This window comes from Bubalus kerabau, chromosome 5 (assembly GCF_029407905.1).
Source record: "Bubalus kerabau isolate K-KA32 ecotype Philippines breed swamp buffalo chromosome 5, PCC_UOA_SB_1v2, whole genome shotgun sequence".
Lineage (NCBI taxonomy): Eukaryota > Metazoa > Chordata > Mammalia > Artiodactyla > Bovidae > Bubalus > Bubalus kerabau.
Window position 1 is genome coordinate 26,036,371 of NC_073628.1, and position 13,532 is coordinate 26,049,902.

General features: G+C 42.0%; 1 protein-coding gene across 5 annotated transcripts in view; it reads right to left on the bottom strand.

The window, feature by feature from the left end:
• Positions 1-6,435: 6,435 nt before the first annotated feature.
• HPS5 (HPS5 biogenesis of lysosomal organelles complex 2 subunit 2) overlaps positions 6,436-13,532 on the bottom strand; it is a 43,497-nt gene continuing 36,400 nt past the window's right edge. For all 5 annotated transcript variants that reach the window (XM_055581302.1, XM_055581301.1, XM_055581299.1 and 2 more), the window contains 2 exons: positions 9,520-9,790; positions 6,436-7,957 (listed from right to left, as the gene is read on the bottom strand). In XM_055581302.1, coding sequence (XP_055437277.1) covers positions 7,897-7,957; positions 9,520-9,790 — 332 coding nt within the window. In that variant the 3' untranslated portion in view covers positions 6,436-7,896. The remainder of the gene's footprint in view (positions 7,958-9,519; positions 9,791-13,532) is intronic.

Genomic DNA, 13,532 nt, shown 5'->3' on the forward strand with positions numbered 1-13,532 from the left:
TAAAGTGTTGTTTTTTAAAATGGTTCACATGAAACAAAATTTTTTTAAAAAAGAAAGAGAATTTTATTTGAGCCAACATGAAGATTACAACTCAGGAGACAGTCTTTCAGAAAGTTCTGAGGGGAATTCCCTGGTGGTTCAGTGGTTAGGACTCTACCCTTTCACCACTGAGGGCACAGGTTCGAACCCTGGTCAGGGAACTAAGGTCCAGTAAGCTTTGGGATGTGGCCAAAAATAAACAGATAATTTAAAAAAAAAAAAAAAAAAGCCCTGAAGACTGTTCCACCCATTAGAGGTCAAAGCAGTTATATGTTTTTGAGACAAAGAGTTATACATCAAAGTGTCACACTGACAGTTGACATAGTCCAACAAAGTGAGTAATGGGTCATTGTGACTCCTTACAGGATCAAGGAAGGAAAGCTTAACTCCTAAGGAGTTACCTTGCTGGTGCCAGGAGGAAATTGCTTTTTTTTTTCTTTTTTGGCAAGCAGGCATTCCTGTGTCTTTTAAGGGAATCTAGTTAATGTAACACAGACTCACAGTGTACACTAAAGGGGAGAGGATAGTAGTTCAAAAGGCAGAGAAAATTTTACGTTAAATTTTTTTCTTGTCCTGCCTTAAAATAATTTTTTTCATCAGTTTTAAATACCAAGCTCAAGGATTGGGGATTTGGATTTGGAAAGCAGAGGGGAGCTACAAAAGTTTCCAATTGGGAAGGGGTTGAAGGCTATGCCTCAGAGGATAAGGATTCTGACAGAGAGTCTCCAATGAACTTCCCATGAGACCCAAAGAACCAATCACTCTGGGGCCGAGGTTTATCTACCAACTAGGATAACCTGAACAATGTGGGGATAGGAGACAAGTTGAAGGAGGTTAAACTAGACCTTAGGTCTACAAGTCCAGGTCTGGGGCAGGACTCCCACATTTGTATTTGTAACAGACCCGTGATGATTCTGATGTGTGGCAAGTCTGTGAATCACCTGAGTGATACTGAAGGTCGGTTCCATTGTGATGTGCTGGGACCGCGTGGCGGTGGTAGGGGCAAGGCAGTGTTTAGAAGCGTTAGAGAAAACCACAGGACCAAGATGGTGCCACTGGTGCTAAAGCCCACGGAACTGAGACTGTAATAATCAACCAAGCTGCAATTTCAACCCTCCCCAGAAATGTAATCTTAACCAGTGGAACTTTGTGGTCAGAGGTAATCTGTCAGTGGGCCTTCTCCATTCATCCCATCTCACCACCTCCACCCCCAAGAGATAATATGCATGATAAGTCCCTTTTCCACAAAAAGATATCCTGATCTACAAATAATTCTTTCTTTTCTTTTGCTAATAACTCCCTTGTCTCACCCTTCTTTCTATAAAAGCCCTCCCCTTCGTATACCCATTCAGAGCACTCTTCTAGTTATTAGATGGGATGCTGCCTGATCATGAGTCATTGAATAAAGCAATTAGACCTTTAAATTCACTGTTCAATTTTGTTTTTTAACAGAAGTGAAGGAAGTTCCCTAAAGACTGATGTGATTGTCTCAGTAAGAAGTAACGACAATGTGGGCTGGTGGCAATAGAGAATAGAAAAATAAGTAACTGTTGGAAACAGTCACCAATGTTGAATTGAGGGAATTTACCTAGTAACTGAAAGTGAGGGTTGAGGAAGGGGGAAGAGACAAGATAACAAGATTTTGAGCCTTGATCAGGGCAGTGACAAATTAAATACAGACAAGGAAATTATTTCAGTTTTGGGCTTCCTGTTCTTGTCCATTCATGGAAATCAATTACACAGGTCTGATCATTACTGGGTAAAATGATATTCCAAATATTTCAAATAAGAGCTAGTATTTATTACCGAGACACAGGCACTATGTTCTGCATTTTGTAGGTAGTTTTGCTTTACACTTATTATCTCATTTAATCCTCCGTTACCTAAGGCAGGGCTACTATTAACCCCATTTCACAGATAAGGAAACTGAAACCTACAGAGACAAAGCAACTTACCTGAGGTCAATTAGAAAAAGAGCAGACATTCAAAGCCAGTCTGCCTCAGCAACTGCCCACTACAAATTGGCACTTGTCAATTGCTTCTACAAGGATTACATCATGAACTGCTGACCTTCAACATTCCCTGAAAGGAATTTAGGGTGGAGATCAAGAATGAAACACTCCAGTGATCTGGGAAAAACTGACTGAACAAGTCTTCAGATAGCTATTTTCAGAAGACTTTATGAGCTCAATCCTTGCCTCTTCTCTGCTGCTGCTGCTGCTAAGTCGCTTCAGTCGTGTCCAACTCTGTGCGACCCCATAGACGGCAGCCCACCAGGCTCCGCTGTCCCTGGGATTCTCCAGGCAAGAACACTGGAGTGGGTTGCCATTTCCTTCTCCAATGCAAGAAAGTGAAAAGTGAAAGGGAAGTCGCTCAGTTGTGTCCGACTCTTAGCGACCCCATGGACTGCAGGCCACCAGGTTCCTCCGTCCATGGGATTTTCCAGGCAAGAGTACTGGAATGGGGTGCCATTGCCTTCTCCGTGCCTCTCCTCTAGAAGAGCACTAAAATCATTAACAATGACATTTGTTCCTCCTGACCAGTAGCAAGGTTCTGCCAAAATGTGTGCTTGGCTGCAAGCACCCTCCTTCACTAAAGTCATTTGTTAACACTCCTCACTCCTACCTCTTTGGAACAGTTTCTTAGAGCTATCTGAAATGCCATCTCCCAGATTATAGCGTTGTAGCCACGCGTTCCGGGAAACAAACTCACTCAGAAGGACAATGCAGATAGTGGAGTGCAGTTTATTACACCAGCAGGCCCAAGGCCAAGTATCCTCTTAGCCAAGGACCCCGACCAATATTTGTGAAAATCTTTTATACCCCATGTGTACCCACCAGTGTCTGAACCCACCACTCCAAATTCCTTGAGACTTACATAAACAAAGGAAGGGTAAATACAATCCCAATAACCCCATCATTCACGTGTTATGTGTTCAAACAGTTAAACAATTGGCCAATAATCAAGAAGCCCGAGGTTACACTCCGATAGGTATAGAAAAATTTATGGCCTGTCTGGAGGAGGTCTTATCCTTCTGTTGTCGTTTCCATAGGCACTAAACAAGTTCAGAGTCCATTGGACAGGTGGCCGAGCATGATCAGCATGAACAGGCCTAAGATGGAGTCCAGGCCCTATGAATTCTCTCTTCAATAGTTCTCATTTTGCCTCAAATAAAACAACTCACAACTGTCACACTGTGCTTTTCCCCACAATGGACAAAGCCAGGCTAGCAGCCACTTTGCTACCCTGAAGCCCTGTTAAACACCAGTCAGGCCTGGGTGCAGGAGTAAAAGTGAGACAAGCACAGGGCAAGTGAAAGATTACAAGTTGTACTTGCAAACACTGCCTAATATCCAAGTAAGACTGTTCAAATATAAATGTTTAACCGAATGGGATTTTTGCCAGCTGAACTGATTGTGGCTGTATTGGGTTACTTGACATGTGAGTCTGTAAAGGGTGAAAACCCTCCTATTACTGTCAGATTTTGTCATTACACAGTGACCATGCAAAAGATGGTCTAGAGGAAATCCCAGGAGGAGGAAACTGCCTGAGCTGGCACAACTGTGCAATCATTTATGACACATCTTTCTAGGGCACGTTACATCTATCCTCATTTATCAAAAGGGTACAGAGAATTTTCTAGCATTAAAGGAAAAAAAATCTCACCTGAATTTATTTTCCAAGGAAAACAAGCAAAACTCCCATTCAGTTGGTAATGGACAGGGAGGCCTGGCATGCTGCAGCCCATCGGGTCGCAAAGAGTCAGACAGGACTGAGTGACTTAACTGATAAGAAATCTATTATATTTGGTCTTCATCCCCTTTCCTGGGCACAGAGTTCCTAAAACTCTTGGAATTTCCAAAGTGATAGGTGTCTTTTTGATGTTAATAAGGTGACTTTCGACCACACCTAAGGATGGGGGCTGGCTGACAGTGCAGCCGACCCAGTGATTAGAGGGCTGCAACTTCCAGTCCTGACGCTGGCCATTGGCCACTGAACTCAACCTCCAGCCCGTATCCCGAGACTGCTGCTGCTTTATCTAGAGCTTTTGCTTGGTGAACATGTAGCCTTCCATCTGCAGTGGCACTGGGAGAGGGCACGGAAATTCCTTGCCCCTTCCCCATACCATCCCCTCCATCCAGCTGTTCCTGAGTTATAGGCTTTTATAATAAACTGATAAATCTAAGTAAGTAAAATGTATCTCCGAGATCTGCTAAGCCACTCTAGCAAATTAATCGAACCCAAGGAGTGGATCGTGGGAATCTCTGGTTTATAGCCAACTGGTCAGAAACACAGGCACACATGAGCATTAGTGGATTCAGTCCCCAGACCACAGGAATAAAGTGAGTCACGTGAACTTTTAGTTTTCCAGTGCATAGAAAAGTTGTGTTTATATTCTACGATAGTCTAGTAAGCATGCAATAGCATTGTCTTAAAATTCAGTGTATAAGCCTTAATTTAAGAATACTTTTTTGCTAAAAAAGTGCTAACCATTATCTGAGCCTTCAGCAAGTTGTAATTTTTTTCCTGGGAGAGGGTCTTGCCTCCACGTGGATGGGAGCTCACTGATCAAGGTGGTGTTTCCTAAAGCCGGGGGTCACTGTGGTGATTTCTTAAAATAAGACAACACTGGAGTTTGCCACATCATTGACTCTTCCTTCTCTTCCTCTCACAAATGACTTCTCTGTAGCATGGAATACTTTATAGTATTTTACCCATAGTAAGAGTTCTTTCAAAATTAGTCAATTTTCTCTCAACCCTGCCAATGCTTTGTCAACGAAGTTTATGTAGTATCTTAAATCTGTTGTCAACAATCTTCCCAGCATCTTCACCAGTAGATTCCATCTCAAGAACTCATTTTCTTTGCTCATCCAAAAGAAGATAAACTCTCTTCATCCATTATAAGTTTTATCATGTGATTACAGCAATTGAATCGTATCTTCAGGCTCCACCTCTAATTCTTGTTTTCCTGCTCTTTGTACCACATGTGCAATGACCCCCTCCACTGAAGTCTTGAAGCCCTCAGTCACCTATGAGGCTTGGAACAAACTTCTTCCAAATTCCTATCAATGTTAGTATGTTGACCTCTTCCCATGAATCATGCATGTTCTTAATGGCATCTAGAATGGTGAATTCTTTCCAGGTTTTCAATTTACTTGGCCCAGATCCATCAAAGGAATCATAATATATGGCAGCTATAATCTTACAAAATGTACTTCTTAAGAAATAATATTTGAAAGTTGAAATTATTCCTTCATCCATGGACTGCAGAAGGAATGTGTTAGCAGGCATAAAAACATTAATCTTGTTTCGTATCTCTATCTTGGGCAATGAAGGTCTGTCAGTGAGCAGTAACACCTTGAAAAGAATCTTTTTCTCTGAGCAGTAGGTCTCAACAGTGAGCTTAAAATATTCATTAAACCATGTTGTAAATACTTGTGCTCTCATTCAGCTTTTGTGGTTCCACTTACAGAGCACAGGCCGAGTAGACTCAGCCTAAGTCTTAAGGCCCCAGGATGTTCACCATGGTAAACAGCATTGGCTTCAATTCAGACACCATCTGCATTAGCCCCTAACAGGAGAGTGAGCCTGTCCTTTGAAACTCTGAAACCAGGCACTGACTTTGCCTCTCTAGCTAGATGAGAAGTACTAGACGGCACTCTTTTCAAATGCTGTTCCATCAACACTGAAAATCTGTCATTTAGTGTAGCCACTTTCAGTAACGATCTTAGATCTTCTGGACAACTTGCTGCAGCTTCTACATCAACACTTGCTGCTTCACCTTACACAAAAGTCATGAGGACAACTTCTTTCCTTAACCTTCATGGATCAACCTCTGCCAGCTTCAAATAGTTCTTCTGGAGCTTCCTCATCTCTCTCAGCCTTGCTGTGGATTACACTCTGGCGAAAGAGAATGCTCTGGTTGGTTTCAGCTTCTATCTAGACTACTAAAACTTTCTCCGTATCAGCAACAAGGCTGTTTCACTTTTTTCTCATTCTTGTATTCATCAGAGTAGCATTTTTAATTTCCATCACATACGTTTCGTTCACATTCACAATTTGGCTGTTTGATGCAACAGGCCTAGCTTTCAGCCTACTCCAGCTTTCAACATGCCTTCCTCACTTAGCTTAATCATTTCTACCTTTTGATTTAAAGTGAGATGTGTAACTAGTTCTTCCTTTCGCTTGAATACTGAGGAGGCTGCTATGAGGTTATTAATTGGCCTAGTACTGTGGGTCAGGCAATGGGAAGGCCTGAAGAAAAGGAAAGAGATGGGGAATAATCGGTTGAAACAGTCAGAACACACATTTCTCGTTAAGTTCACTGCCTTACGTGGGTGCAGCGATGCCACAAAACATTTACAGCAGTAATGATGAAGATGACTGACAAAGATCTCCATGACAAGTAAGCGAAAAACTCTGTATTTTTTAAGAATCACAAAAATGTGACAGAGACACAAAGTGAGGAAATGCTGTTGGAAAACTGGACTGATAGACTTACTCAACGCAGGGTTGCCACAAATCTCCAATTTGTTTAAAAAAAAACAAAACAAAACAGTATCTGTGAAGAACAACAAAACAAAGTGCAATAAAAAGAGGGACGCTCGTACAGTTAACAACCTGGACCCGTGACTGGCATCTTAAGTGCTGGCAGATTTGTGGAAATGAGCCCTTAACCTGCAGAATTCAATGCCATCTCTGGACTGACTTTCTAATGAGTGGAAAGGACACTCAGCTAGTACTGGAGAATTCCTTGGTGTGGAGAAACACACTACACACACACACCCTGCCACACACTGGTGACCAAAACTGTTAGAATTTCCTAACAGGAAGAAACTAACTCTCTAAACTGTTAGACGGCAATTTGTGTCTCTAGTTCTCTGGCTGTGTTATAAATGAAAAAAAAAGAAGTGAATCATTCAATGGATCCAACATTTTGCCTATTCCATGCTGAGTTTACACCACACCTTCCTGCAAATTACACACAATAAACCTCATGTCTACATTCTAGTCAAATAACATTTTAAATCAGATTTTACATTTATTATTAATAAAACATGCTGTGTTAGTATACACAGCCTGAAAATGGTAATCTAGTACTTGGCTTAAATAATACAAGCACTTGCTGCAGTCTTATCAATACTCAACCTGCCTTTATTATGGCCCTTAAAAAACAAATTTTAAAAGTGCATGATTCCTTTGGGCTACTTTACTTAGGAAAGACTGGAGTAAAACATCTCTAGTAATGAATTAGTTTTATATAGGTTCAATTAGAAAATATCAAGCACTAGAAAAAAATATATTCTAAATTAGCTCAATTTAAATATTCATTTTCATTTTTAAATTTAATTTGAATCTTCAGTGTTTCACTTATTTTATGTGTTAATTACATTCTACCAGGTCTTACTTTGGTAATTTCTGAAGTATCCCAGAGAAGATAAGAAAGGAATTAAATTTCTATCAACTACATTGTATGTCTTCATATGACCAGATTGAGAAACTTGTGCTCCTTGCATAGCAGTCATGACAGGAAAAGAATTCCCCCAGTCCACCAACAGGGAACCAATAATTCTATTGTCCAGCATAAGGGCTGCACAGCTGGGGATATTCACATTCTGCTTCCTTCCAGAGCATTTTGTTTTAGCAAACAAGGACTGATTCCTTTCAAAATTCAACTTTGGTTGAAAAACACTGAGGTCACAAATAGAGCCACAAATGCAGGGATGAAGGTGCTCCCAAAAAGGCGCTGGGATCTCCGGTGGGGCCTTTCCTTCAAGAACAAATGTGTTCAGGAGGCTCAGGAGCACAAGTCAGTCTTTCTCAACATGTTGTGACACCCTGCTGCGCCTTCTTCAGCTAGGCCTGCTGAGACCAGAGAAACCGATCACATTTTTCGAGCATGCTTTGTATCAAGGCTCTGAAATCCCAAAGAAAAGAAACAAGCAAATTTAGTTGTCATTGTTCATTCTTTTCAGAAGTAAAGGATTCAAAAAGCTGACTGACTCTGTGCATCAAAAGATAAAACTAACAGAGTGAAAAGGCGTCCTATGAATATGACACCTTGTCCTATACAATAGGGGAAAATATTTGCAAATCATATATCCCAGAGGTTAATATCCACAATATGTAAAGAACTCATATGACCAAAAAAAAAAAATAATAATGCAATTTAAAAATGGGCAAAAAACTTGAACAGGTACTTTTCCAAAGATGATATTCAAATGGCCAACGAGCATATGAAAAGGTGTTCAACACCACTAATCACTAGGAAAATGCAAATAAAAACCATAATGAGGTATTACCTCATGCCCATTAGGGTAGCTAACTACCAAAAAGTAATAGTAATAACTAGTGTTGGTAGGGATGTGGAGTAACAGGAACCCCTGGGCACCACGGTGGAAATGCAGAATGGTGTGGGATCCATGGAAATTAGTACAGGAGTGTCTCAAAAAATTAAAAACAGAAGTACCATCTGATCCAGCAACTCCACACCTGGGTATACACCCAAAAGAACTGAAAGTAGGGTCTCAAAGAGAGATTTGTAACCTCATGTTCACAGCAACATTACTCAAAATAGCAAGAAGCAGAAGCAACGCAAGTGTCTATCAAGAGATGAGCGGATAAACAAAATGTGGTTATATACACACAACAAAATATTACTCAGTCCCAGGAAAAAAGGAAACTCTGACAAATGCTGCAACACCGTTAAGGACATTATGCTAAGTGAAATAAGCCAGCCACAAAAAGACACACACTATGGTCCCAGACAGAAAGAACAGTGCTTGCCAGGGAGGGGGCAGAGGGAGGAGGGGGGAATCGTGGGGACAGACTTTCAGTTCTATAAGATGAAAAAGTTCTGGAAATTAACTGCACAATGACACAAATATACTTAACACTACTGAACCAACTACTTAAAAATGGTTGACAATAAATTTCATGTTATCTGTATTTTACCACAATTTTTAAAAATAAAAAATTTTTTTAAAAAAACTGAGATGATTAGGTGGGGGTGTGTGTGTGTGTGTGTGTGTGTGTGTGTGTGAGTCACTCATGTCCGACTCTTTGCCACCTCATGGTCTGTAGCCTGCCAGGCTCCTCCATCCATGGGATTCTCCAGGCAAGAATACTGGAGTGGATTGCCATTCCCTTCTCCAGGGGATCTTCCCGACCCAGGGATCAAACCCCGGTCTCCTGCATTGCAGGTATTAGGTATGTGGTACAAATAATATTCTTAAAGAACTGAATATACATCATATTTGGGTATTCACATCGACCTACAAGTGTCTTGGTCACGACTATGAACAAAGTATTACTTTAGCCTCTTCTCTTAATCACCTAAGTGAACAGAGAAGTCTGTCCCCCCATTTGGGGGGACTGTTGATCTCTACAGTCCTGTCCCCCTCTGAAAATCTGAGGGATTCTACACTCCCCAAATGCTTGTGGACAGGGCAGGACTAGGGCAGGACAGACAGACATTACCTCTGCCTTTTCTCGGCAATTCTCAGGATATCGCAGGTTCTAGTAAATCTCTCTGACAGCTCCAGGGTCAAACCACATTCCTGGAGCAGTGACCAGGCCCGGTCTGGGCCCATGGCCTTAGCTAACAGGAGGGCCACATTCTCCACAGTGATAGGGGAAGGCCCATCGTTGAAGTTCCCATCCGGTGACTGCTGGGGGGCTGGCTTTGTGCTTGTGTTCTGCACCAGATGTAGGAGAAGCTTCCATTCTTCCACAGTTTCTGGAATCCAACCTATGCAAACACACAGAAACAATGTGGGCTCTGAGCACTCTGCCTGCAAACAGGAGAAACCACTAGGAAAAATGTCTCATACCAAAACATAAAAATATTAAAAGAACGTAATTTCACCATCCCAACACAAAGCTGTTTTCTGAATATTTGTTGAATAAATAGCTCAAAACAAGGAGAAGCCATGAAATTAGCCTCTACATTCTTTCATTTGCTCACGCAGTAATAAGCCAGGGCACACTCCATGCTAGGCACTGAATATAAATGTGAAACAGACAGACAGGATGAGTCCTGCACTGCTGTGGAGCTCATGGTCTAGTAAAGGAGAAAGAACTTAGTAAACACGTAAACAGATCTATGCTTATAAATTGTGCTGCTGCTGCTGCTAAGTTGCTTCAGTCGTGTCCGACTCTGTGCGACCCCATAGACGGCAGCCCACCAGGCTCCTCCATCCATGGGATTTTCCAGGCAAGAGTACTGGAGTGGGGTGCCATTGCCTTCTCCGATAAATTGTGCTAAGTGCTTGCTATAAAGGAAAAGATCAAAGAGCCATCTGAAAGACTGGCAAGTTTTGGACAGTTTTTTTTCTTTTTCTTTTTTTTTTCTGAGGATCAGAGGAGGGTTCTATGAGAGTGACATTTAAGCAAAGAGCTGCAAGATGAGACAAGTTTACCACGCATGTGACATACACGCAGGGAAGGCGTCAGGAAGGAGGGGCGAAAGAGCTTACGTTTCTGATCGAGGAAACACGGAAGATGACACAGGAAGAAACCAGGTGATTTCAAGGAACTCAAAGGTGGACGTGAGGATTGAGAATGAGATGACAGGGCCAGGCACTTAGGGGCCAGCTTAAGAATCTACACTTCGAGTCAAGTGTAAGGAGTTTCAAGGAGGAGAGCCACATAACCCAATTTTTCTTTACAAGAACCATTCTGAGTGTCAGTAACATGGTGGAGTGAAAAGCTACCTTTGTCTCTCCCACTCATCCTACATGTTTCATGTTTCAACCAGTAAAACATTCACAACGCCCCAAAGGTGCCTGCGTCCAACACACCGAGATACTGGAGAATTTCCCACACAAATGCACAACTAAAGGTGGTGAACTGGAACACGTAGAGGTGGCAGAACCAAGGGAACAACAGAGACGGTGCCCACAGCGCCCAGACCTCCAGCCCCAGAGAGGTTGGCAGGAGCAGGGGAGGCGGTGCACATGGCTCCAGTCACCCCCCGCCAAAGCCGCAGAGCCCAGGAATCTTACGACGCTGGACATGGCTACTCTTCCCTACTCCCGGCTTCCTCCACAACAACAGTGGAACCTGCCACTCAAGGGATCCTGAACAGGAAGTGCACCAGGCGGCTATGCCAGCAACACTGGCAAAAGTAAGGCATCCATGGCCCCGCAGGTACAAGAAGTGATAATGAAGGCCACAGGGCAGTCAGAGGTGGAGGGCACCAAGTGCTGACTTTCAAACATAAACAGAAGCAGCTGAGGGAAAAGAACCAAAAACGTGTGCTACAGCGCCGTCTGCTGGAAAATAAAGGAAAGGCCTCTAATTTCTAACCTATCCTGTTATCAGAGTCAAGCAGAGAGGTTACTTGCTACTTTAAACGTGCCAGCAGAGGAACAATTTCATCAAACAATTTCTTACACTTGAAGAACCATAGTAATACTTTATCACAAAAGGACAATGACAATTCTCCAGTAACCAAACTTAAAGTTACAGAATACTGTGAGCTAACTGGTAAGAGAATTCAAAACAGCCTTCATGAAGAAAGTCAAAAAGCTACAAAAAAAGAGCAAAACAGAAAGGCAGTTCAATGAACTAAGTGAACAGAGGGGGAGAAATGAATGAACAGAGAAATACTTTACCAAAGAGTTTAAAGCTCTAAGAAAGGAGGACTTCTTCAGTGATCCAGTGATTAAGACTCTGCACTTCCAATGCAAGGGGCATGGGCTTGAACCCTAGTCAGGGAACTAAGATCCCACACGTCCTGGGATGCAAGGAGGGTTGTGTCCACAAATCAATTCACATGAACACCACATTAACAAAATCAAGGACAAAAAGCATATAATCATTTCAATAGATGCAGAAAAAGCATATGACAAGATTCAATGCCCATTTATGATAAAAAAAATTCAATAAAGTGGGTATGCTGCTGCTGCTGCTAAGTCGCTTCAGTTGTGTCCGACTCTGTGTGACCCCACAGACGGCAGCCCACCAGGCTCCCCCGTCCCTGGGATTCTCCAGGCAAGAATACTGGGGTGGGTTGCCATTTCCTTCTCCAATGCATGAAAGTGAAAAGTCAAAGCGAAGTCGCTCAGTCGTGTCCGACTCCTAGGGACCCCATGGACTGCAGCCTACCAGGCTCCTCCATCCATGGGATTTTCCAGGCAAGAGTACTGGAGTGGGGTGCCATTGCCTTCTCTGAAAGTGGGTATAGAAAGAACATAACACAACACAAAAAGGCCATATATGACAAATCCACAACTAATATCATTTTCAATGATGAAAAATGGAAAGCTAGTCCTCTAAAAAATCAGGAACAAGACAAGGATGCCCACTCTTACCACTCTTATTCAACACAGTACTGGAAGTCTTCCAGTACAGCAATCAGGCAAGAAAAAGAAATCAAAGGCATCCAAGTTGGAAAGGAAGAAGTGAAACTCACTATTTGTGGATGACGTGATTTTATATACAGAAAACCCTGAAGATAAGAACTATTAGAAATAAAAAACGAATAAAGCTGTAGGGTACAAATCAACATTCAAAAATCTGTAGAAGGGGCTTCCCTGGTGGCTCTGTGGTAAAGAATCCATCTGTCAATGAAGGAGTTGTGGGTTCGATTCCTGGGTCAGGAAGATCCCACATGCCACAGAGCAACTAAGTCTACGCACCACAACTACTGAGCCTGTGCTCCAGAGTCCGAGAGACGCAACTACCGAGCCCACATGCTGCCAACTACTGAAGCCTGGGCACCTAGAGCCTGAGCTCCACAACAAGAGAAACCCACAAAAAGAAACCCATGCAGCAGTGAAGACCTAGCACAGCTAAAAGTAACTGAATACAATTTTTTTAAAAATCTGTTGTATTTCTATACATTAACAATGAGCTAGCAGAAAAAGAAATTAAGAAAACAATTCAATTTACAATGAAAACAAAAAGAATACGATATTTATGAATAGGTTTAACCAAGTAGTGAAAAACCTGTACACTGAAAACTCTAAGACACATTGGAAAGAAACTGAAGAAGGCACAAATAAACAGAAAGAGACTGTCTGCTCATGGACTGAAAGAGTTAACACTGTTAAAATGTCCATATTTCCAACACATGCTATGGATTCAATGCAATCCTCACTGAAATTCCAGAAATATTTTTCCACAGAAATAAGACAGAAAATTCTAAGATTTATATGTAACCATGAAAGACCCCAAAATAGCCAAAACAATCCTGAATGAAAAGAACAAAGCTGGAGATATCACACACCCTGATTTCAAACTATATTACAAAACCATAGTAATCAAAACAGCATGGTAGTGGCAGAAAAACAGATACATAGATCAATGGAATAAAACTGAGAGTCCAGAAATAAACCCATACATGTACAGACAATTAATACAAAACAAAGGAACAAGGCACATCCAATGGAGAAAGGATAGTGTCTTAAATAAATGGTGTTGGGGACACTGCTGGGGTCCAAAGTAGACCACGACCTCACACCATACACAAGACCCAACTCAAAACG